We start from the raw sequence: 26874 nt of genomic DNA on the forward strand, positions 1-26874 counted from the left end.
TCAGTGCTCCTCCATGCTGAACACCACTTTGAAGCAGCACTGAGGGTGGAAAGGATGAAAAATGAACTCTGGTTGGAGTCTTCCATGCCCATCACCAAGAGTGACTCAATAGCACCACTACTGACCGAGCTAGTTGAGTCCTAAAGATCATAGCTGTTAGATTAGGCCTGTAGCAGGTGATGAGGGAACCAACGAGGGGGAAAAACATACTTGACCTCATCCTCACTAACCTGCCTACCGCAGATGCATCTGTCCATGACAGTATCAACAGGAGTGACTAATGCACAGTCCTTCTGGAGATGAAGTCCTGCCTTCACATTTTGGATAACCTCCATTGTGTTGTGTGGCACTACCACCATGCTAAATGGGAAAGATTTCAAAACAGATCTAGCAACTCAAGACTGGGCGTCCATGAGGCACTGTGGGCCATCAGCAGAATTGTACTTGAACACAATCTGTAACCTCATGGCCTGGCATATCCCCCACTCTACCATTACCATCAAGCCAGGGGATCAACCCTGGTTTAATGAAGAGTGCAGGAGGGCATGCCAGGAGCAGCACCAGGCATATCTAAAAATGAAGTGTCAACCTGGTGAAGCTACAACACAGGACTACCTGCGTGCCAAACAGCATAAGCAGCAAGCAAAAGAGAAAGCTAAGCAATTCCACAACCAACGGATCAGATCTAAGCTCTGTGGTCCTACCAGATCCAGTCATGAATGGTGGTGGACAATTCAATTCACTGGGGGAGGAGGCTCCATTAATATCCCCATCCTCAATGATGGAGGAGCCCAGAACATCAGTGCCAAAGATAAGGCAGAAGCATTTGCTACAATCTTCAGCCAGAAGTGCTGAGTGGATGATCCATCTCGGCCTCCTCCAGAGGGCCCCTGCATCACAGATGCCAGTCTTCAGCCAATTCGATTCACTCCACGTGACATAATGAAATGGCTGAAGGCACTGGATAGTGCAAAGGCTTTGGGCCTTGACAATATTCCGGCAGTAGTACTGAAAATTTGTGCTCCAGAACTTGCCGTGCTCCTAGCCATGCTGTTCCAGTACAGCTACAACACTGGCACCCACCCAGTTATGTGAAAAATTGCCCAGGTATGTCCTGTCCACAAAAAGGGCAAATCCAACCCGGCCAATTACCGCCCCATCAGTCTACTTTCTATCATCAATAAAGTAATGGAAGGGGTCATTAACAGTGCTATCAAGCAGCACTTGCTTAGCAATAACCTGATCACCGATGCTCAGTTTGGGTTCTGCCAGGGCCACTCAGTTCCTGACCTTATGGCAGCCTTGGTTCAAACGTGGACAAAAGAGCTGAACTCCCGAGGTGAGACTGACTGCCCTTGACATCAAGGCCTATTTGGCTGAGTGTGGCATCAAGGAGCCCTAGCAAAATTGGAATCAAGGGGGAACTCTCCACTGGTTGGAGTCATACCTAGCACAAAGGAAGATGGTTGTGGTTGTTGGAGGTCCGCAATCTCAGCTCCAGGACATCACTGCAGGAGTTCCTCAGGGTAGTGCCCTCGGCCCAACCATCTTCAGCTGCTTCATCAATGACCTTCCTTCCATCATAAGGTCAGAAGTGGGGATGTTCACTGATGGTTACACAATGTTCAGCACCATTTGCGACTCCTCATACTGTCTAAATCCAAATGCAGCAAGGACAATATCCAGCCTTGGGCTGACAAGTGGCAAGTAATATTCACATCACACAAGTGCCAGGCAATTACCATCTCCAACAACAGAGAACCTAACCATTGCCCCATGAAATTCAATGGCATTACCATTACTGAGTGCCTCACTATCAACATCCTGGGGGTTCCAATTGACCAGAAACTTAACTGGACAAGCCATATAAATACTGTCGCTATAAGAGCAGGTCAGAGGCTAGGAATCGTGCAATGAGTAACTCGCCTCCTGACTCTACAAGGCACAGGTCAGGAGTGTGATGGAATACTCCTCACTTGCCTGGATGAGTGCAGCTCCCACAACACAAGAAGCTCGGCACAATCCAGGACAAAGCAGCCCACTTGATTGGTACCACATCCACAAACATTCACACCCTGCACCACCGACGCAGTGTCAGCAGTGTGTACCATCTACAAGGTGCATTGCAGGAATTCACCAATGCTCCTTAGACAGTGCCTTCCGAACCCATGGCCACTACCATCTAGAAGGGCAAGGGCAGCAGATAGATGGGAACACCACCACCTGGAAGTTCCCCTCCAAGTCACACACCATCTTGACTTGGAAACATATTGCCGTTCCTTCACTGTCACCATAAGACATAGGAGCAGAAATTAGGCCATTCGGCCCATCGAGTCTGCTCCGCCATTCAATCATGGCTGATAAGTTTCTCAACCCCATTCTCCCACCTTCTCCCCATAACCTTTGATCCCCATACCAATCAAGAACCTATCTATCTCGGTCTTAAATACACTCAATGACCTCAAGGCCTCCACAGCCTTCTGTGGCAATGAATTCCATAGATCCTGGAACTCCCTCCCTAACAGCACTATACCGCATGGACTGCAGTGGTTCAAGAAGGCAGCTCACCACCACCTTCTCAAGAGCAACTAAGGATGGGCAATAAATGCTGGCCCAGCCAGCAAAGCCCAGATCCTGTGAATGAATAAAAAAAATGCATTACCTCACATTTCTCCAGATTGAATTCCATTTACCACTATTATCACTGTGCCTAAATCACACTGGATAACATTAACCCCCATCTCATATATAGAGGTAGACATACAGGTAAAGCACCAATGTTACACCCCTATCAATTTGTCTCAACAGTGCACTGGATACCTACATGTTTGCAGAGGGAATTTGAAGTCATCTTTTAGATTTTGTAACAAACTTGAATCGCTTAGCTCAACCACCTTATCACACTACATCAGTGTTGTTACTGTGCTGATTCTAAAGCAATGGCTTTCAATCACTTTTCATGGGCAACATTTACAAATACTAAAACTCCCATCTTAACTTCCAAATTAATGCATTAGCTATCCACAAAAAAGATGTTATTAGTACATAAAAATTTTACAATGCAGAAACAGGCCATTTAGCCCAACTGGTCTATGCTGGTGTTTAAAGCTCTCAACAAGCGCCCCCCCCATCCTTCTATTCCTTCCTTGCTCGTGTTCTTATTTAGCTGCCCCTTTAAATACATCTATGTCTCAACTACTCCGTGTGACACTGAGTTCCACATTCTCAGCAAGGATTATTCAAAAATTTATTGGCAGACAACAAATTGCATATCAGCACCTCAACCAGTGGAACAAAACTGAGAAATCTGAATACTCCAGGGATCCTAATTCTAATTACTGTTGTAGATATATTCCTGCGATACCCTTCATCAAACAAAATCACCCACATCACTATCACCAGTGACAGAATTCAGTCACAAGCCAGATCTGGAAGGATTAAATTTAACTGTTTTACTGTATGTTCTCCACCGTTCAAATGGAAATGGGGCACCAGGTTTTGGTTCTAACGAAAAGTGATCGACCCAAAAGGTTAACCCACATTCCTCTGTCCATAGATGCTGCCTGACCTGCTGAGCACCTCGAGCATAATCTGTTCTGAGATGTTCAGAATCTGCAGTATTTTGCTTTTAGTTTTGAGATTATCAAGTTTCATAGAATGACTACCATGTTTACGGAAACCCAAGAATGATTTCATGCTACCTCTAGCTATGGGGGTCCATGTGCAGAAGACTGAAAACTAGATGATACACACCATAAAAGAATATTTAGCAGTGAGCTCAAGGTTCAATTTCAAGCTGATGACACATCTAGTGAGTAATTTATAATAGTCAGCGAACAAAGTCCTGATTTTGCTGATTAGTGAAAAACTTTTCAACCTTGTTCTTTCATTTCAGATCACCAGAACAGCTTTACTGAATGAGTGTCAATATATTGTCCAATACATTCAGGGTTATCACTCGGACGACAGTAAAATGAGTTAGAATTTTGGATACCGTTGAATTGTAGGAAATATTGTATCAGCGTAGTTTTAGTTATGATGACTGTGAGGTATTTCCCAACCAAACCACCAGTTCAACCCAGCAAAACAAGTGCAGACATCAAAGAGCGCACTTAGAGCAGGAGCATCGAACATCCAGCCCGTGGAATAGTTGCAGCCACCCAAGGTCAGCGAGCTGGATGTCTCAGGCACTGCTCCTTACAGTCTGTGAGACCTGCGCTGTTAAATATTGTCACTGTTTTGCTCATTCCAATGATGTCAGCACCGTCTCTCCGACTGGCACAGAGAACTGGTCCCTATATAAGAACTAGGGACCAGAATAGGGAGGGACTTGGGAGGGGGAGCCAGTGAGATCGTACTTGGGTCTCGGGAACAAAGATCGAAGAAGACTAAGCGATGGCTGTTGATAAACTAGGTCTTGGACACAGGGAGATGGAGACTGGGTGTCAGGGCAATAGGGGTTTGGGTGGGGGCAGGTGGTGAGAGGACTATGGAATTAAGTAGATTGGTCACAGGACCAAGCATTTACTGCACAGCTGTCAGCAGAGGAACAGGAGTAGGCCACTAAACCCATTTAACTTGCTCCACTATTCAATGAGATCATGGCTGACCTGTGACCTAATGCCATATAACTCCCTTTGTCTCATATCCCTCAATATCTTTGGTCCTGGGGATTTGTCATTCTTTAATGCCATTATTTTCTTTATTACTGTTCTGTTACTTATGTTAATTTTGTTTAGTCCCTGATACAATTTTTTTCTTTGGGATGCCTGGCATATTCTTCTCTTTCTCTTTGCTGATACAAAATAATTATCCAAAATGTTGTCGCTGCATCTTAATTTACATTATCAATGCCGGAAGTTTAAGGAGCCTACAACGCTGCCCACAACCCTCTTTCCAAATGTATGCTGTGTTGATACTGATATCTCCTGCATGTTCCTTGTCATACTCTTTTTGTAGCTCTTACAATATGCTTTGTCATTCTTTGCATTTCTCCCTGTTGTCAGGATCTGTGCTAATTTTTCCATTTTGCTATGCTTTCTCTCAGTTTTATGTAGTGCATTCAATTTTTTTTAGTTGTCCAGGGTTGCTCTTTGATATGGGTGTATGGGATAAGTGTAGTGGTAACATCTTTGGCAGGGCAATGGTCACCCCTGGATTTCTGGTACTGCCACTGATCTGCACACAACTCTCAAATGGCTCTAAGTAACTGCTGGGGCACACCCATGGCAGGTGGTAGGGTGGGACCATGGCACTTGAGGGGTTTCTGGTCAGCCATGATTGATGTAGAGCAGTGCCCCTCAAGTCATAACCATTTTTCTCCCTCCATGAAATGGAAGTAAAAAGTCAAGAGCTCTTTGACAAATAGAGCTCTTTCCCCATAGGAGTATAAATTGGTTCTGTATCATTAAATTCTTTTCAGAACACCTCCTAATACTTGTTATTTTACCAATCAATAGGTTTGCCCGATTTACTGTGAATAGTCTGACTTACCTCACCTAAATCTAGATTTTTAATAGCTGTTTCACATTTCTCCCTTTCAATCGCTATATTGCACTTAATCCTGTTACGATCGCTATTAGATATATATTTGAACACCAACAGACTTAACTAAATCTGGCCTGCCCCTTTGTTGGTTCTAGTACGTGCACGCTCAGGAGCGTTCTGCAACCAGAGCTTCTGAGTCAGCCTGCGTATCTCAAAGCAAATCTAGCATATCACAGCTGCTGCCATGGGGACTATAACCTTAAATCCTTTTTCTATTTCTTGAATGCCCATAAAGTCTCCATTACCTTCCTACTCCATCCTTAATTAGTAAGGCTACTACCCCAACCACTACTGCTTTTCCCCCACCTCTCTTGTAGGCCTGGTATATTTAATTCCCAGTCCCGACCGTCTCAATAATGGCTACCATGCTTACAGACCAAGTTGCATTTGTTCCTTATACTCTGATTGTATACAGAATGCTTATTTAGGCTGTACTTACCCTAATCTGCCCTATAGCTCCAATACTTTACTCACATATTTCTTATTTCTTTGTCCTGGTTTAACTACTTTACATCTTTTAGCTTTCCCTTTACATGTAGCACCAAGGAACAAATTCTGATATTACTGTATTCATCCCGTCCAATATTAATTATGGAAAGTCACTTTTCCACCTGGAAACCCCTACTCTCCCCCACTTACTGGTTTCAAGTTGCCATGACCACCCTAATTATCCTTTCCCCTGGGAATGTGGTCCCAGCTGGAGACCGTCCAATGGTACAGTTCGTTCCATTCCCAGTAATGGTGTCTGTGTCCCAGGGAATGGAACTCCTCTTTCCTACACTATCCTTCAGCCACGCGTTCACCTCCTGAATCTCCTTATCCCAATTCGGAAATGGGTCAGGTCAGAATCTGGGGACTATAACCCTTGAGGTCATGTTCTTTAAGTTAGCTCCTAGTATTCTGCAAACAGAACCTTTTGCCTGCAATTTCCTATGCTGTTGACCCCAACAATATCTTTTCAAGCCAGTTGGAGATGTTCCACTCTGGCACCAGTTAGGATGTGCACTTGCGATGCAATGGATACAAGGCTATGGGCCTAGTACTGGAAAATGGGATTAGAATAGTTAGGTACTTGTTTTACTGACGCTGACTCGATGGGCCAAAGGGCCTTTTCCCGTGCTGTAGACCTCTATGACTATGTAACATACCATGTGCTACTTTTGATCTTACTTACAAAGAATGCTTTCTAATTATTGAATCCCTTACGTTACACTTTCCCTCCTCTGTGCAGCACTCCGCCCCCCCCCCCCCAACCCTTCTCTCTACAGGGCCTCTTGTTCCAAGGTGCCGTGGTCATTATTCTGACTGACCTTCGGACAGTTTTTATCCTTCCCCTTTTAGGTGATAAGTACATTGTTTCTGTTGGATAGGATCAGATTCCGCAGAATGTTACGCTCTCTCTCTCACTTGGATTCCCCTTACACTGTACGCTTTCGATCACACCAACCCCATTCTGATCCTGCAATGATAAGACAGGGTGGTCACGACAACTTTAAACCAGTAAGTGGGGGAGGGCAGGGGTTTCCAGGTGGAAAAGTGAATATAAATAATTATAAAAAATGTAAGACGGGGAGAATGCAGTAATAATTAGAATTTGCGCCTTGGCACAATATGTAAAAGGAAAGCTATAAGATGTAAAGTAGTTAAAACAGGAAAGATAAATAAGAATGAGCATCAACATAGTGCCTTCTCTCTACGAGGTGTGACGAAGGTCTGGAGCAAACTCCAGATACTCTTCACATTCCAGCTCAATGACTGAGCTGGAAAGATTCCCGATGGAAAGCATCTACTGCAGGTGTGTATGCTTGGGACAGTCGCATTGTTCCTCATACTGCAGTCCAGACACGACCCATGCTGTCACATTTTAGTCTCTTTTTGCTATATTTTAATCTGGTCTGAATTAAAAAACACAATCCTGCACTATGCACTAAAACACTGGACAAAATTTTAAATACTTATTGTCTCAGTACTGGAGGCAAAAAGCAGCACCAAATTCCCCCTCTCACCACATTCCGACCTTTATACTGGTTTCAATGCTCATCATTTACGACAAATCTGATCTACCACATATCATACAAGGTTTGTTTCTGCTGGTGGACATGTGGAGAACAAAGAGAAGGAAACTTGAGGATTCTCCCTGCATGCCCCTTTCACACAAACTCCAATACATGTAGGAATGAGACACAGCCAGCTGTATTATTCTGGAGTTGCAAAGAGCACTCCTGCTCCTCCGTGCACCACAGAAGGGCAAGTCACTGAATCACAGAATTCTTATAGTGCAGGAGGCAGCCATTTGGCCTGTCTTGTCTGCACCAGCTTTCCAAATGAACAATTAATCTAGTAACTCTGCAAATTCTTCCTTTTCAGGTAACAGTCTACCTCCCTTTTGAATGCCTTGATCGAACCTGCCTCGAACAAGTTCTCAGGTAGTCTACACCTTAACCATTTGCTGCGTGAAACATTTTTCCTCATAGCTAAACTGAAAAATTAGTTGCAGTTTTCAATGTGCAGGCACCACCTAGTTTACGTGCATTTAACAGAATTCTTTAGTATATTTAAAATCGATCCAATGCAGTTACCAGGTACATCTGAAGGCCAGTATGCCTTGGTACCAATGCGATTTGATCTGTCACCGTGCAATTTAGGAGCAGGGCCACATGCACTGGTACATAATATACCCGTTATCCTCAATGAACAGGCAAAATCCACAGTAGTCCCTTCCCAATATATCCAAATAACTTTAGCTGTATGTGGCCCACCCCCAGAATACCTTACCACTCTAAATTGAGTTTGACACCCCAACTTAAGAGCAATGCAACACCAGGTTGAAATGTAGTATTATCATGTCAATCTGAAGTACAGCAGCATATTTTTTTCTCAATAGCTTTTTGGAATTAATACACTAAGTAAACCTAGTGCAACACTAACACTGATAGACCTATCTAAACCAAACCAAATATTCAAATGTCAAATAAAGTTTGCACCTTGTTTAAAGGAATTCAAGAAATTCATTTAATTACATTACTCCTTTTCATTACTATGGTTCTTTCTCAGTTATAATTCCCTTGAACAAAGAAGCCTGCGGCCTTTACTTAGATGAACTAAGTTACCACACAATCTTTACCCCTATAAACAGTGAGTAAAGTGATGTAATTAAGGTCTGCACATGCCTCTCTGTTGCTCCATCAATAGCTTTATCATCAGAGGGTGGTGTCAATGCAGATGGAAGGACAGAAACACCCAAAAAGACCAGACCACAAAACATTCAACAAAGCACAAGGATTGTTGCGACTAAAATTTACATCACGGGAGTAATGTAGTGCAGCAAACTAACCCAACAAATTAGTCTCCCCTAAAGGACCAATAAATAATGTGTATAGCACCTTTGACCAACCTCAGTCATAATTCAGAAAGACTGATACCAAGCCAGGGAAGAAAACATTAAAACAAGTGACCAAAAGTTTTGTCAAAGATGTATGTTTTAAGCAGCATTTCTAAAGAGGAGAAAGGGATAACAAGGCAGGTCAGTTTAGAGAAAGAATCCCAGAGATTTGAGCACAGGCAACTGAAAACACAACGGTGGAGTGATGGGTTTGGATGATGAACAGCCCGGGGTCGGGGTAGTGGTGTGCAGCCCGGGGGTGAGGGTGGGTGGGGTGCGGCCCGGGTGGGAGGAGGGTGGTGTACGGCCCGGGGCGGGGTGGAGGGTGGGTGGTGTACGGCCCGGGGCGGGGGTGGAGGGTGGGTGGTGTACGGCCCGGGGCGGAGGGTGGGGGTGTGCGGCCCGGGGCGGGGTGGAGGGTGGGTGGTGTGCGGCCCGGGGCGGGGTGGAGGGTGGGTGGTGTGCGGCCGGGGCGGGGTGGAGGGTGGGTGGTGTGCGGCCCGGGGGCGGGGTGGAGGGTGGGTGGTGTGCGGCCGGGGGCGGGGTGGAGGGTGGGTGGTGTGCGGCCCGGGGCGGGGTGGAGGGTGGGTGGTGTGCGGCCCGGGGGCGGGGTGGAGGGTGGGTGGTGTGCGGCCCGGGGGCGGGGTGGAGGGTGGGTGTTGTGCGGCCCGGGGCGGGTTGGAGGGTGGGTGGTGTGCGGCCCGGGGGCGGGGTGGAGGGTGGGTGGTGTGCGGCACGGGGGCGGGGTGGAGGGTGGGTGGTGTGCGGCCCAGGGTAGGGGTGGGTGGTGTGCGGCCTGGGGTAGGGGTAGGGGTGGGTGGTGTGCGGCCCGGGGTAGGGGTAGGGGTAGGGGTAGGGGTGGTGTGCGGCCCGGGGTAGGGGTAGGGGTGGTGTGCGGCCCGGGGGTAGGGGTGGGTGGTGTGCGGCCCGGGGGTAGGGGTGGGTGGTGTGCGGCCCGGGGTGAGGGTGGGTGGGGTGCGGCCCTGGTGGGGATGGTGTGCGGCCCGGGGCGGGGGGAGGGTGGTGTACGGCCCGGGGTGGGTGGTGTACGGCCCGGGGTGGGGGGAGGGTGGTGTACGGCCCGGGGTGGGGGTGGTGTCCGGCCCGGGGGGAGGGTGGTGTCCGGCCCGGGGTGGGGGGGAGGGTGGGTGGTGTCCGGCCCGGGGCGGGGGGGAGGGTGGGTGGTGTCCGGCCCGGGGCGGGGGGGAGGGTGGGTGGTGTCCGGCCCGGGGCGGGGGGAGGGTGGTGTCCGGCCCGGGGTGGGGGGAGGGTGGTGTCCGCCCCGGGGCGGGGGGGAGGGTGGTGTCCGGCCCGGGGTGGGGGGGAGGGTGGTGTCCGGCCCGGGGTGGGGGGGAGGGTGGGTGGTGTCCGGCCCGGGGCGGGGGGAGGGTGGTGTCCGGCCCGGGGTGGGGGTGGTGTCCGCCCCGGGGCGGGGGGGAGGGTGGTGTCCGGCCCGGGGTGGGGGGGAGGGTGGGTGGTGTCCGGCCCGGGGTGGGGGGGAGGGTGGGTGGTGTCCGCCCCGGGGCGGGGGGGAGGGTGGGTGGTGTCCGGCCCGGGGCGGGGGGGAGGGTGGGTGGTGTCCGGCCCGGGGTGGGGGTGGTGTCCGCCCCGGGGCGGGGGGGGAGGGTGGTGTCCGGCCCGGGCCTGTTTCTTTACCTTCACATCCTCCTCCTCGTCCTCGCCTTCCCATTTGTCCACGATCACCGGCTTACTCGCCGCCGCCACCACCGTCTCGGTCTGGAAATCGTCGTCTGCAAAGAGAGTCGCATCAGCCGTTAGCGGGAAGGAAGGGCTGGAGCTAGAGAGAAAAAAATAAAACCACACGAAACCTCCCGGCGCCGTTAAAGCCGCGACACAAAAACCACGCTCACCCCAGCCGTCCGACTCCGCCATCGCCGCCGCCTGCCCGCTCAGTCACGCCGCGGAATTGTGGGATACTGGAAGACTAGGAATTGTGGGATATTGGAGGTCTGATCTGGGAGGACCCCGGGGTCTGCCCACCTCCTACGCTGCGCTAGGCTCTCGGTAGTAGCAACTCCAGCGGAATGTAACCCATTCTTTCACTATGTTTCTTCTTTTACAGTTAAATAATTTACACATTTCGTAAATTACACCGAGCGATATATAAAATTATTCATATTGAAAACTTGCCTATGTAAACAACCTGCATTTAAATAGCCCTTTAACATAGTAAACTTCCTGGAGCATGACTGTCAAACAAAATTTGGCACAAAAGGAAATATTAGAACATTTGACCAAAGGTTTAGTTAAAAAGGCAGGTTTTAAGGAACGTCTTAAAGGAGTAGAGAGGTTTAGGGATAGAATTCCAGAGCTGCCAGTTAACATTGAGGACGCTGAAGAGCCCAAATAGTGGAGAGATCTCGGGTGTTGTATACTTGTTAAAATATAATTACACTTTTCATTAATCGTTAACTGCTTTTGTGGACAGTGTGATCCATTATTGAATATAATTGTCTTACATTCATCCAGGGCAAAACAGTCCACTCGATCAGTGGAGCCATCCCTCCACCTGTAGTGTAAACTATCGTTCATTTACTATCTACAGAATACATTGCAGCAATTCAACCGAGCTTGCTTCAAACAATAATTAGTCCCATGACCTCTAGTTCCAAAAATAGCAGCACCATCAGTGACCTTCCCTTCATCATTAGGTCAGAAATGGGGGATGTTGATTGCACCATGCTCAGTATTATTTACAACTCCTCAGATACTGAAGCAGTCAGTGCCTGCATGCAGCAGGACCTGGACAACATTTAGGCTTAGGCTGATAAGTGGTAACATTTGTGCCACACAAGTGCCAGGCAATGACCGTCTCCAACAAAGACAATCTAACCATCTCCCCAAGACTTTCAATGGCAATACCATGGGTACCATATCAGGTGAATCTCCCACCTTTTGACTGACTGCAACAAGATGTATTTTTGAGGAATGTTTAACTCCTTGAGTGCTGTGACATTTAAGAATAGACGAAATAGGCTTTCTTGTAAGCTTAAATCAAAAGAAAGTGTTATTTTCATAACACCTGGAATGTAATTGCAACAAACACCCACTCCTCATTCACACAAAAGATGATTACAACAAAAAGAGGTAGCATCCACAACTATCTTCAGAAGATACAAGAGATCACTTTTACTTCAGTCCTTCAAGATGATTGTAGGAAATGTGGCAGGCCTGAGAATTCTCCTTTTGGCTCCTTGAAGAAAAATGAAGGTCTGAGGTTTCTGGTGACGAATTCACAATGGCTCACTCCTAACATCAGCAAGTTTCTGGCTTTTCCAAACAACGTTGGTTGAGCCCATGTAATGATAAACACAATCTTGCAGGTAAAATGAATTAGCCCCACTTCTCTGCCTGTGGTGGACTATTCGGGCAGAGTCCTTCATTTTGCTGGGTGAAATGGTTTCCCTCTGATCTCCGTATCCCAGACTGACTTTTCTGGGCTAGTCTTATGGACGAATAAGGAATTGTTGAACAAAAGACACGTGCTATCGAAGCTTTTAGAACCATAGAACACTACAGCACAGAAAACAGGCCATTTGGCCCTTCTAGTCTGTGCCGAAATATTATTCCTCTAGTCCCATTGACCTGCACCTAGTCCATAACCCTCCAGACCTCTCCCATCCATGTATCTATTTAATTTATTCTTAAAACTTAAGAGTGAGCCCGCATTTACCACGTCAGATGGTAGCTCGTTCCACACTCTCACCACTCTCTGAGTGAAGAAGTTCCCCCTAAACCTTTCCCCTTTCACCCTAAAGCCATGTCCTCTCGTGTTTATTTCTCCTAATCTAAGTGGAAAGAGCCTACTCGCATTTACTCTGTCTATACCCCTCACAATTTTGTAAACTTCTATCAAATCTCCCCCTCATTCTTCTACGCTCCAAGGAATAAAGTCCTAACCTGTTTAATCTTTCCCTGTAACTCAACTCCTTAAGACCCGGCAACATCCTAGTAAATCTTCTCGGCACTCTCTCAATCTTACTGATATCCTTCCTGTAGTTAGGCGACCAGAACTGCACACACTACTCCAAAGTTGGGCTCACCAATGTCTTATACAACCTCATCATAACATCCCAACTCCTATACCCAATACTTTGATTTATGAAGGCCAGTATGCCAAAAGCTTTCTTTACAACCTTGTCTTTTAGGGAAATGCCACTTTTAGGGAATTATGTATCTGAACTCCCAGATCCCTTTGTTCCTCCGCACTCCTCAGGGCCCTACCATTTACTGTGTATGTCCTACCTTGGTTTGACCTTCCAAAATGAAACACCTCACACTTTTCCGCATTAAATTCCATCTGCCATTTTCTGGCCCATTTTTCCAGTTGGTCCAGATCTCTCTGCAAGCTTAGAAAGCCTTCCTCGCTGTCCACAACGCCTCCAATCTTACTGTCAGCAGCAAACTTGCTGATCCAATTCACCACATTATCATCCAAATCATTGATATAGACAACAAACAACAATGGTCCCAGTACAGATTCCTGAGGCACAACACTAGTCACAGACCTCCAGTCTGAGAAGCAATCATCCACTACCACTCTCTGTCTTCTCTCACACACCCAATTTCGAATCCAGTTTACAACCTCTCCATGGATACCAAGTGTCTGAACCTTCTGAACTAACCTCCCATGTGGGACCTTGTCAAAGGCCTTACTAAAGTCCATGTAGACAACATCCACAGCCTTTCCTTCATCTACTTTCTTGGTAACCTCCTCGAAAAACTCTACAAGGTTCGTTAAACACGACCTACCACGCACAAAGCCATGCTATCCTTAATCAGCCCTTGGCTGTCCAAATAATTATATATCCAATCTCTCAGAACACCTTCCAATAATGCACCTACTACTGACGTCAGGCTCACTGGCCTGTAATTACCTGGTTTACTTTTGGAGCTTTTTTTAAACAACGGAACAACCATGAGCTACCCTCCAATCCTCCGGCACCTCACCCGTGGCTAAGGACATTTTAAATATTTCTGCCAGGGCCCCTGCAATTTCTATACTAGTCTCCCTCAAGGTCCGAGGGAATATCATGTCAGGCCCGGGGGATTTATCTACCTTTATTCGCTGTAAGGCAGCAAGCACCTCCTCCTCTTTAATCTCTATATGTTCCATGAAACTACTGCTTGTTTCCCTTCCTTCCTTATACACTATGCCAGTTTCCTGAGTAAATACTGATGCAATAAAACTGTTTAAGATCTCCCCCATCTCGTGAGGCTCCACACATAGACAGCCACTCTGATCTTCAAGGGGACCAATTGTGTCCCTTACTATCCTTTTACTCTTAATATACTTGTAGAAACCCTTCGGGTTTACCTTCACATTATCTGCCAAAGCAACCTCATGTCTTCTTTTTGCCTTCCTGATTTCCTTTTTTAGTATTTTCTTGTATTTTCTATACTCTTCATCTTGCACTCATCAGGACAGATGCAAGAATACCAAATTTCAAAGGGAGTCACAGTTATACTATATGAGGAGAGGGTGCTGATTGGTTGGCAAGTGGACTCTGATTGGTGCCATGGTGAATACACTAGGGAACAGTTAACTGCCAAACTTCTGTTTAAATTCAAGCCAGGCAAGTCAACTTTGGTCAAGGATGTGCCACGAGGAACGAACCAGGGAATGGCTGTCAAACTTCTGTTTAGTCGAAAAAGGCGCAATGCATGGACATGTTCTCTTTGTATCAAAGGACAGGGCTCTGTGTATGAATATATGTAACTTCTAGTACACGTTAAATGAGCCACACAGTGAGCCTGACAATCTTAATTTGCAATTCTTAGCACAATTGGGATTGTTAGTAAATGTTGTCTAATTGCAGAATCACATCTAATGTTGGATACTTCTGAGTTTTGCAAGCACGGGCTGGTTAAAGAAGTATGTTCTAAGTAGCATCTTAAAGGAAGGCAGAAAAGTGGAGGGGTTTAGGGAAGTAATTCCAGAGCTCAGGGCCAAGGAAGCTGAAGGCATGGTCACCAATGGTGCAGCAATGACAATCGGGGATGTGCAAGAGACCAGAACTGGAGAATTTGGTTGGAGAATTTAAAGCACTCAATTGTTTCAGATGGACAATTTAATCCAAAACAGTAAACAATTCTTTATTAAACCACACACAATTTCAGTAAAACAAAGGACAAATGTACAGGACCAGCAAACAAAAACAGGAATGTCTGCATGACGTGATCAATATATCTCATCAATATCGAAAGTTTGTAGTCAGTTCAACACAATTAAAAACTCACTTATGCAATGTTAGGCAAACACATACAAGTAAAGACCAACACAAGGATAAAATGTATTTTAATAGTTACAGACAAGCTCTTGAATGTAAAAGATCACAAACAGCACACAGCAATATTCCAATAAAGCTCCCAGAAATAACTCCTCCAGATGATCTTCCTACAAACAGAGAACATTTCATTAATAACCAGACACAATTGATCGATACCATAATTTAAATTTTTTTTAATATAAATTTTTCATCACTCTGTAAGAAAATAAAATGGACACTGAGCTAAAGGAAAAACATGGGATAGATAACTAAAAGCTCAAAAGAGGTAGGTTTCAAGCAGAGGTCTTAAAGGAAGAAAGTGAGGAAAATAGGTGGGAGAAGGTTTAGGGAAGGAATTCAAGGAATAGTTGGATGTTGAAATGTTGTATTTGTACATTAGGGAAGAGTGAGATTGCGGTTAAGGCAAGTCCCTGGGGAAGTGCAGTCACACAGGAGTGCTTAATTCCAACAGTGGGGAATAAATGGAAATATTTTTTGCTTCCCAGTACTAGCAATCTTTAACTTCAAGGACGAAACATTCATTCCAAGAAATGCCAGTGAACATTTTCTTCTTTTGAAATGTAGTCACCTAAAATCACAGGCTGCGGGGGTGTGGGAGGGGCGAGGTGGGTGAGTTGGGGGGGAATATAATTTTGTGACATGTGTTATGGGCATGTGGAAAATTTACATTGTCACTAATTAACCAACATCACTCAAAAAAACATTACCACATTGGAGTCTGTGGGAGCCTGCTGTGTGCAAATTGGCTGCAAATGGTTTTACATTACAACAGCAATTAAACTTCAAAACAAAAGCACTTCATTGGCTGTAAAGCATTGTCAGACATCCTGAGGGCATGAAAGTCACTATATAAATGCAAGTTCTTCTTTAGTATTCTCCCATAACTTTGCTTATCAAGAGTTAAAGGATGTATTGTATTTTTAATGAGGAATCCATACAAGATACAAAAAGTACAATGCTGGCAGCCTCTTTAGATGTTGTCCACGGCAAACTGGAATTCAACTTACTGTCTTCCACTCTAACCCATTCTATATCAGGAGCTGCAAATTGCAGGACTCCTCATCTTCCTTAATCCCTTCCTCAACACACAGAATAGCATCCCTTCATCACACTTCTCTAATTATCTTGGTGTCTCTTCTACTCTTATTAATTTCATGTCCTGTGCTATGAGCCTCAGCCCTTTATTTGGGTCTTTTATTAAAAATTCAGAGCAGTACAAATCATAAAGACTAATCTTGGTTTTATTCCCAGCCAGGGGAGGAAACTCTGCTTGGACCTTTTTCCTGGAGATTCATCGCCTTCAACCCCTCACACAGTCAAAGAGCACCTTCTCCCTCCCCGTCTCCAACATTTTTATAACTAAGAAACAAAAAGGTAATAATCTCCTGATCACTACCTGAGCCATGAGTTAATTGGCACAGGGTCAGTAAGATTAAAGAATGCGTGGCTCAAAGATTGGTGTGGGAGAAATGGGTTTGAATTCATGGGATATTGGCACCAGTACTGGGGAAGAAGGGAGCTATTCCATTCGGACGGGCTCCACTTGAATCATGCTGGGACCAGTGTCCTGGTGAATCACATAACTAGGGCTGTAGATAGGGCTTTAAACTAAATAGTAGGGGGGAGAATTCAGTTGCATGGAAATATAAAAAGTCAAAGTTTAAGGAGAGGGTAAGAGTGCAGGTTAGTGACGAGGCTGATTGTTAACAAAAAGTGAAAGGGAGGGACAGAGTGTGTGAACGCCATATTGCACCAAAGAATCACATAAGAGTAGGGAAAATTGACAATAGGGCAAACTTAAAGGCTTTGTATCTGAATGCACGTAGCATTCGGAATAAAACTGAGTTAACAGCGCAAATAGAGATACATAGGTATGATTTGGTGGCGATTACCGAGATGTGGTTACTGGGAGAACAGGTTTGGGAGTTGAATATCCAAGGGTACTCAGTGTTTTGGAAGGATAGGCAGGAAGGAAAAAGAGGTGGTGTGGCTTTGTTAGTAAAGGAAGAGATCAGTGCTATAGTGAGGAATGATATAGGCACTGGAGAGCAAGACGTAGAGTCAGTCTGGGTAGAAATAAGAAATAGCAAGGGAAAGAAGCCCCTGGTGGGAGTAATCTATAGGTCCCCAAACAGTAGTTCAGCAGTAGGGCACAGTATAAACCAGGAAATACTGGGAGCATGTAAGAAAGGCACGACAATAATCATGGGTGATTTTAATATGCATATAGACTGGACTAATTAAATTGACAAGGGTAGCCTCAAGGGAGAGTTCACAGAGTGTATTAGAGATTGTTCCTCGGAGCAATATGTTGTGGAACCAACCAGGGAGCAGGCTATTCTGGATTTGGTTTTGTGTAATGAAATGGGATTAGTTAATTATCTCATAAAGGATTCTCTAGGGAAGAGTGATCATAGCATGCTAGAATTTCAAGTTCAGTTTGAGAGCAAGAAACTTGAGTCCCACACTAGTGTTCTGGAGTTAAACAAAGGTAACTACATAGGCATGAGGGCAGCAAGTAGCATAGATGCCTTTAAGGAAAGTTATATAAGTACATGATGGAGAAAGAAATAGAAGTATATACTATTAGGGTGATGAAGTAGAGAGAGAGGCTTGTGTGGAGCATGAACACCAGCATAAACAAGTTGAGCCGAAAGTCCTGATTCCGTGCTGTATGTTTTACATAACATGCTGGCAATGGGCCAGTGTTCTACCTCTTATGTCAATTGCTGTTTTATGCCAAGATGTGAGGACCATATCCAGAGCTTTCTTCTGAATGTCACCAAGTTCTTTCAATTGAGCAGGAGTCACAGCCACCGCCTGCTGATAATTAAACATGCGAATCTGGGTGGGACTGAACACAACCTGCCAATGAAAGGAAAGAGGAAATTTAGTAAAACAAAAAAAAGTAACAAATGATTCCAGCAGATTTGGTGATAAATTGACTGCAAGCAACTTGTTTTTAATGACATCTCATAAAATCGACCCTGGAGTTAAGGATAGAATCATAACTGATGATTCAGGTTTGGGCGTAGACCAATGCTTAGTTGTTTGATCTCAACTAATGCTGTAGTAAGAGGAAACTGGTTCACGGCTTCAGTTCCCTGCTGGAAATTTGCGTTCTTGGCTGTAATGTTCCTGACCATTGGACAGCCTGCTAACTCATCATCAAGGTTCATAGGTGAAAATCACCATGATACCACAGGTGATAGGTATCTGTAGAACGTGCAATGCTCTGGTCAGACCGCACCTTGAACACTGTTCAGTTCAGATCAATGAGACACAATGGAAACATTCAACTTGTTGGAGCAAGTGCAGAGAAGAGTCACAGAGCTGATGTAATGTAATTTAATGTAAAAGGGCTCACTTATGAGGAAAGATTGCAGGGACTTGGGTTTTTTAACCTGGAAAAGGAGTCAACTGATCAGCAATCTATAGAGGAATGAAAGGCAGTAATGGGAAATGGAAAAACTAAATCAGGAATATGACTTTAAATGAAACTGTGAGAGCAGGACAAGGGGTCACAGGTCCAAATTAATCAAAAGTAAATTTAGGATTATTCGGAAAAAGATAGCAATGGTTGTAATGGATTTCCAGATGGCGTGTATAGGGAAAACTCCTGGAATTACTTAAGGAACAATTAGATTTTGCAGTAGGGGATTGTAGGGTCTTCTCAATAAACGAAATGAATGGGCCAAACGCCCTTAATCATCTGTAATTATTTTGTGGGCTTTTTAAAAAAAAATTCTTCATTGCCCATCCCTAATTGCTCTTGATCATAGGCATTTTAAGAGTCAATCACATTGCTGTGGGTCTGGTGTCACATCATCAGGTAAGGACAGCAGGTTTAAGGGAAGGAAAGTGAACCAGATGGGTTTTTACAACAATTGGCAATGGTTTCAAGATCATCATTAGACTTAATTCCAGATTTTTACTGAATTCAAATTTCACCATCTGCCATGGTGGGATTCGAACCAGGGTCCCCAGAGCACTACACTGGGTCTCTGGAATATTAGTCCAGTGACAATACTACTATTCCACTGCCTCTCTGGCAGTGAAATGTCTTCCCAGCAAGCAGTCAAGATCATGAGGAGAGAAGAAGAGAAAGAAGGGCAAGAGAAGAAAAAGAGATTCTGCGTTTTAATTTCAGCACGGAAGGGACAGAGTATCAAGCGGTAAATCCAGACAGGAGGAAGTACCTGTGATAATTCCCACTGATGGTTCAAGAGGAATGTTAGGCACTTACTGAAAATTTCTTTGGTGGGATAGTAGCAACAGCAACAGTGGTGAGTCCTTCAATCTGTTCTTTAACCAGAGTTGATAGTACCATATCTGGCAGTCCAGCTATTGAAGTGGGGAAGAGGCAGTGAGAATAAAATACTAAATGTAATACAGTAAGTGTATTCATTCAAGCAGCAACCAATTATACCCTAATTGCGGATCTTCCTGTTTGTTCTTTCATGACCCCCTCTACAACCACCCTTTCCCTGGCTCTGGACTTGTTTATTAACTGTTGAATCTCAAATTTCTTCCCCGTCTGATAAAAAGTCATCAATCTGAAATGTTAGCTCTGTTTCTCTCTCCACAGATGCTGCCTGACCTGCTGAGCATTTCCAGCACTTTCTGTTATTATTACAGATTCTAGCATCTGCAGTATCATACTTTTGATAATTATACAAGTTGCCTGTTCCTGTGCAACAATCACACTGAAAAATACCTGAGACCCATCATGTGCTGTAACTTTTCAGTTGTTCCCATCCCTTCTGTGCAACCCCAAGGTCCCACTTCATTGCTGATTATCCCAAGTTTTTGTTAGGTCCACAAGGCAGCGCATCTTCAACAAAGAGTAGTGGAAAACTAGAACTCTCTCCACCAAAAGACTATAGATACTGGGGGTCAACTGAAACATAAAGACTTGGGACTGATAGATTTTTATTAGGTAAATTAACTTAGGTGCAGATCAGAAAGAACTAACTGAATGATGGAACAGGCTCAAAGGGCTGAGTTTTAAAGGCCTTTAAAGCTATAGTTCGGTTCAGGCAATAATGAGTTTGCAGTCCTGTGAAAGGAAAGAAAGAACTTGCATTTATATAGCATTTTCAGGTTGTTGGTAAGTCCCAAAGCACTTTACAGCCAATAAAATACTTTTCCGAAGTGTAGTCATTGTTTTATTGTAGGAAACACAGCAGCCAAATTGCACACTGCAGGATCCCATAAATAGCAATGTGATAAATCACCAGATAATCTGTTCTTTCAGACATGGCAAGTTCCTACCATTGCTAATGAGTGCAGAAATCTGTCTCAATATCCTATGATGGCTAAATTTATGATATACTTAAAATAACTGTAAAGATAGTGTTTGCTTACCTGCAACAGAACCGATTTCAGTGAATTCTTCAGATCTCCACTGGCTGACCTCTCCAAATGTCTGTGAGTGAGTGACAAGTTTGGCCAAGGCTGCTAGCTGCTGCTCCTCACAGGATAGGGTCAGTCTTCCGATCCCCAGAACTGCCATACTGAGATATACCAGCACAACGTGTCAGGGCACCAGTGTATGCAATTTAGGAATAATTTTTTTTTTAATTAAAAGGAAACAGAAAAGAAGAGTAAAATTTTAAATGGTTTGACTAAACAGAGGGGACAAAAGAACTTGACATAAACACAGTAACATGTTTATTACTAATATCCAACAGATGTTACATAGAAGTACATAAAATGTACAGCACAGAAACAGGCTATTTGGCCCAACTGATTTATGCTGCACATGATCCTCCTCCCACCTCACTTCATCGTGCCCTGTGGAGTTAGGTCAAAGGTAAGCCATGATCTGAGTGGAACAGGCTCAAGGAACTTAATGGCTGGTCTATTCCTGTTCCTATCGGAAATCAAACCATGATCCCAGCCCAGTTTCCTTTTTGTTTGGAACTGGCAACATGTGAAACCAGAGGGAATGCTGGAATTCTGACTCACCTGTACCAGGCTCTCATAATGTAACTTTAATGCTGCTTACCTGAATTGCATTGGGTCTATCGCAGACATGTCTGCTTGTTTGATACCACAGATGAGATGCCCCAGAGCCAGCAGGCTGACAGAATCCAGCTCGTCTATCCTCCGCCTGTTCACCCGTAGGAAGGATGTAAACAGTACAGTGAGCTGGAACAGAGATGAAATTATGCTTTAATTCAAAGCCAGGAAAAATACTTGTGTTAAAAGTGCAGAAATTTATTCAATTTCAAAAAGGTCTGAGTGTCATTTTTCTATACATACACATTCTGTGGCCCTAACCCCATCTCATAGCATCATACACTGTAGAACGAGGCCATTCAGCCCATTCTACCTATGCCAGCTCTTCAGAAGAGCTATCTCAATTAGACCCCACTCCCATGCTCTTTTACCAAAACCATGCAAATTTCTCAATTGCAAGTTTTTATCCAGTTCCCTTTTGAAAGTTCCTCTTGAATCACTTCCACTACCCTTTCAGGCCGTGTGCATTCCACGTCATGAGGAACCTCTTAAAAGAGAGAGTGAGTGGTGGAGAGATTAGGGAGAATGTTCCGGAGTAAAAGGACTAGACAGAAGGCATAGTCTACCAATGGCAGCCTTTCAACTTAGTCCTATTTTCAGCTGATGGATATTGGACAGCAATAAGGACCAGGATCCCTAGATCATCATCTCTCCACTCAGTGGGTTAAATGCCAACTGTAGCATCCACATTGCCAGAAATCAGCTTACTCAGGACAGACCATGGATAAATCTGAGGCCTCTGTTGGTCAGTTCAGTGAAGCACCCACTGACATAGTCAGCTGAGCTACTAGGGAAACCATAAACGTTTAAATACAGGAGCATTGCATTCAACCACCTGAGTGCAATAGTCAGCAAGAGTGCAGCTGGCACAATAGCCTCATTGTTTAAAGATACATATTAGTAGGATCAAGCCTGACACACCACCAGTTTGGACACATACCAACAGATTAGTGTTTCTTGTGCACAAATAGTGTCTCAATACACAGACTCATTTTGCCATTGTCAGGATGTCAGCCATGACTCAACTGGTATCACACCTTTTGAGCCAGAAGGTTGTGGGTTCGAGCCCCACTCCAGAGGCTTGAGTACTAAAATCTTGAGTATTGCTGTGAAAAGAGACTTCTTGCCAAAGCTTTTCATCTTGCACGCATCAGGACAATTTATACTGTATGAGAAGAGTTGTTGCTGTTTATGGGAGCTTGCTGTGCACAAATTGGCTGCTAGGTTTCCACATTCCAACAGCGATGACTTGACTGTAAAGTGATGAGGGATATCTTGGGTACGTGAAAAGTGCTACGGAAATGAAAGTCTTTATTTCTCAGTTTCATTGATCAACTGGCATAGATACCTTTCTACTGTTCCACTCTGCAATTTTACCCAGAGCTGCCACTGCTCCCAGGTCTGACAGATCCAGCCTCGTCAAATCCTTTTCTGTGAACTGGGTCGCTATTCGTCCAAGCTGCTCAATCACTTTGGGTGGCATCGCCGACACGGGTCTATAAATCTGACAGAGCAGAATAATTCTGCAATAAAAGCTGCAGACTACTATAAATTTACAAGCATGATAACAAAACTGAGAGGTTACACCTAGCAGAAAGACTTAACAGACTGCGGCTCTTTTCTCTAGAAAAAAGGTTGAGGGGGTGACCTGATAGAGGTTTTTAAGATTATCAAAGGGTTTGATTGGGTAGACACGGAGAAGATATTTCTACCTCAGACCAGAACTAGGGGCCATAAATATAAGATAGTCACTACCCAGTAATCTAATACAAAATTCAGAAGAACTGGTGAGAATGTGGAACTTGCTACCACATGGGGTAGTTGAGTCAAATAGAATAGATGCATTTAAGGGGAAGCTAAGTCAGTACATGAGGGGGAAAGGAATAAAGGCTCTTGTCCACACAAAATCACATCAGCGCCAGCAAAGCACTTAACTTCCCTGATGGTCCATGCTTACATGAATTGAATAGTGTGGTGCTATAATGCAGAGAGTAAAATGTTACCAGATTCAGTACCAGGTTGGGCACCAGTACTTGGTGTTGTCAGATGAAGCAGCCCTTTGAAAATTACAATCAGCTTCACTGCCTCCAGGAAGGACTAATGTCAGCAATGTTCCCACTCCTGGCTGCTCTCTATTGGAGCTTGTAGATTTTGAGTTGGTCATACATGTGATATCTCTTGGTGGAAGAGCCCCCCGACACTCTCAGTCTTGGGTCACATGTGAAGAATAGCTACCTGAACAACTGCACTGAAGGATGTCCAGCTCCAATGGGCTCCAAAATGAGTTAGTGTACTTATGAGCGGAACAAATCACAATAAAAATGTGAGGTATATAGAAGTAAAGCAGAGAAACAGGCCCTTTGGCACAAAAGATCTGTGCCAGTGCTTATGCTCCACATGAGCCTCCTCCTAAGCTGCTTCATCTAACCCCATCAGCATAACCTTCTCTCTCCCTCAGTTACATATCCAGCTTCCCTTAAATGCACTGAGTTCCAAATTCTGGTCTGTACAGCTATGTACCTCACTGGGTAATATTTGTACCTGCTTAACTCTTTCCAGTAGTTGAAACAGTTCGAATGGCTGGAAGTGGGGGTCTTGACCAAACATCTCTAAACAGCTGATGAAGTCGTCATTAGACATGCCAGTTAACAAATCAGTGGTCCATGCGGATGGAAGGATGGTCCGGATTACACTACAGTTTAGGACAGGACCTGGCATAAAACAAGCAGTATTAGTAGCCAATGTTTGCCTTGGTTTCATCTTATATTCTCTGTGTCTCCCTGTCCCTTATGCACTGACAACAAAGGAAAAGGTCACCTGCTAACAAGCTCAATCCCCCGTTGCTCCCTCCCCTTTACTCTGCAGCCCAGTGTTGAGTGCAAAGAGGCACTGGCAGAACCCAGGCAGCAAACCAGCCACCCCCAGCTGCAAGACATGTACGGCCTGAACAGACAAAACTAGAAACATAATACGTTTCCTTTCGGATAAATCCTGAAACAAATTGCTACCCTAGTGCAGGATCAGGAAGATAAATCGTGGGCTTCTCCTGTTTCTTATCCCCAGCTACTCCCCTTATCCCCAGCTACTCCCCTTATCCCTCCCTCTCATATCCTTCTGGTGCCCAGAATTGGGAGCCATAATCACAGTGGGGTCGAAATGTTTTATACAGGTTTAGCAAAACTTCTTGGCTTTTGCAATCTGTGCTTCTACTTCTAAAGCCCATTGAAAGCTTAGGTTTCAGTATGATGCACTTTACAGCCACCCACACTCTCTCTCGCACTGTCCCTCCTGTGCGTGCTTCCCCCTCCCCCGTGCTTCCTCCTCCTCGCACGCCCGCTCACTCCCTCCCCCTCGCACGTCCACTCACTCCTTCCCCCTCATGCGCCCACTCACTCCCTCCCCCCCGCGCGTGCCCACTCACTCCCTCCCCCTCATGCGCCCACTCACTCCCTCCCCCTCATGCGCCCACTCACTCCCTCCCCCTCATGCGCCCACTCACTCCCTCCCCCTCATGCGCCCACTCACTCCCTCCCCCTCATGCGCCCACTCACTCTCCCCCCGCACGCGCCCACTCACTCCCTCCCCCGCACGCGCCCACTCACTCCTTCCCCCTCGCACGCCCACTCACTCCCTCCCCCTCATGCGCCCACTCACTCCCTCCCCCGCGCGCGCCCACTCACTCCCCCACGCATGCCCACTCACTCCCTCCCCCGCGCGCTCCCACTCACTCCCCCGCGCGCGCCCACTCACTCCCTCACTGTCACGCGCCCACTCACCCCCTTACTCTCTTGCGCCCACTCACTCCCTCACTCCTGCGCGCCCACTCACTCCCGCATGCCTACTCACCCCCTCACTCTCGTGCGCCCACTCACTCCCTCCCCCTCGCGCGCCCACTCACTCGTGCTCTCTCGCACTGACTAACTCATTATTTGCAGCTTTAGTGAAAAGCTCAGACTTCTCTTCCGAGCTCTGCCTCCTCATCCTTCATACTACCCTGGTGATACAATGCCCCTTTTCTATTTGAGAGTGTTCAAATGCTGCCCGTCTCTCTTTCTCCCCCCACCCTCTCTGTCACTCATTCACGCACGCCCTCTCTTGTGCTTTCCTCGGCTCATTTCCTTGCAGCCCATTCTTCTACTGGACAAGTCTGCTGCTCAGTTCAGGGCCATTGGCTGCTTTTCCCTGTAAGTGGAAACACCCATACATCATCTTCTGCTCTGGTGGGTAACAGTGACTCGATTGGGGTTCCACCAGTCACACGCTGATGGACTGGGGTTTCCAACCCTCCCAGAATGACTCAGGGTTTCCTGGAATCAGGAGGCTCCACCCTGTGCACTCTCTCCAATAGCTCGGAAGATCAGCAATGTACGTTTCTTACCAAACTGCATCCGAAATCCATACCTCTACCCACTGTCCAGTGACACCACCTAACCATTGCCACAGGGCGTTGGAACCATGTGGAGTACAGTCAGGGGCGATGGGTGTGGGGGGGGTGGGGGTGTTAGGGGAATCGGGGACACGAAGGGCCCCGGGGGTGGAGGTGCACTGCGACTGGTACGTCTTTCATGTAGATCTCCCAGGAGGCGGCCAATTAGGATGCCGTGTCCAGGAGTTCCATCGAATCAGGAACAATGGCAGTGTTTCAGAGTTGGATGCGGAGATGGCTGTCAGCCGCCTGTGCAGAGGGGCTGGTGCTGCTGGGAAAGCAAAAGCTGCAATTTAAGTCCGGGCCGCCTGAGGGCACACAGCACTCACTCATTACCCCCGGGACATGAGGGGGCCACTTGAGAGGGGAGGTGCTGTCCGAGCCTGCCCCCCCCCGAAGGTACAGGCCACTGTGATTTGCACCATCTGCACCCCCTCTCCCAGACCCTGCCCTAGTGTCCTGCCTAAGTGCAATATTACGGGTGGGATAGAGCATTTTAAAGAAGGAGAGAAAAGTGAAGAAGCTGAAAGGTTTAGTGAGGGGATTCAAAGCTTAGGAGCAAGGCAGCTGAAAGCACAGCTGCCAAATACGCAGTGACCTGTTCTCACCATCTTTGGTCTGCAGCTGCCTGGCATTGAGAAGTCCAATAGAGGTTTGTAATAATATTTGCTGTTTTCTAAAGAGGTCATCAAGGTCAGAGCTCTCCATTTTTTGCTGGCAGGTAGAACCAAACTCACTTTCTTCCCACTGTTTTTGGCTGTGAAACAACATCTCAATCCTCTCCAAGATCAAAACATCCTGAAATCACAAGAGTGGTGAAAGGGTTTGCATTTCCTACTGCTTCTGATCGTTGAATCTTCTTGCTACTGTGATGGAGAAGCTTTAACCAGTCAACAAGTACACTGGTTAAAGACCTAATTGCTTCCTCCTTCCCCAAATTATACTCTCTCCCTCCTCTCCTGAATCTTGCCCAATTGCGCTGGCATTTCCTCCCCCATTCTCCATTCCCCCAAACACCATGAATGCTCCTGCAATCCCTTTCCCAGTTCAGCTGTACCTTTGCAACCCCTTCCCCAAAGCTTTTCACATGTACAATCCCGCACAGCCCCAAAATTACCCTTCCATCCAATCTATACAGTGCTCCCTCCCCGTACTGCTACAAGCATCTTCTACAACATACCTCC

At 45.9% G+C, this 26874-nt stretch overlaps 1 protein-coding gene across 2 annotated transcripts in view; it reads right to left on the minus strand.

Annotated features, from left to right (window-relative positions):
- Window positions 1-11517, minus strand: part of LOC144668282 (eukaryotic translation initiation factor 3 subunit J-like) — a 35374-nt gene extending 23857 nt beyond the window's left edge. Inside the window, exons 1-2 of one of the 2 annotated variants that reach the window (XM_078530115.1) lie at window positions 11410-11517; window positions 10586-10680 (exon numbers count right to left, since the gene is read on the minus strand). In XM_078530115.1, the coding sequence (XP_078386241.1) occupies window positions 10586-10680; window positions 11410-11482 (168 nt within the window). In that variant the 5' untranslated portion in view covers window positions 11483-11517. Of the gene's footprint in view, window positions 1-10585; window positions 10681-10800; window positions 10903-11409 lie in introns of those variants that run through there. The other variant, XM_078530116.1, reaches the window with a different exon arrangement.
- Between the last annotated feature and the right edge of the window lie 15357 nt (window positions 11518-26874).

This window comes from Cetorhinus maximus, chromosome 26 (genome assembly GCF_964194155.1).
Source record: "Cetorhinus maximus chromosome 26, sCetMax3.hap1.1, whole genome shotgun sequence".
Taxonomy (NCBI): Eukaryota; Metazoa; Chordata; class Chondrichthyes; order Lamniformes; family Cetorhinidae; genus Cetorhinus; species Cetorhinus maximus.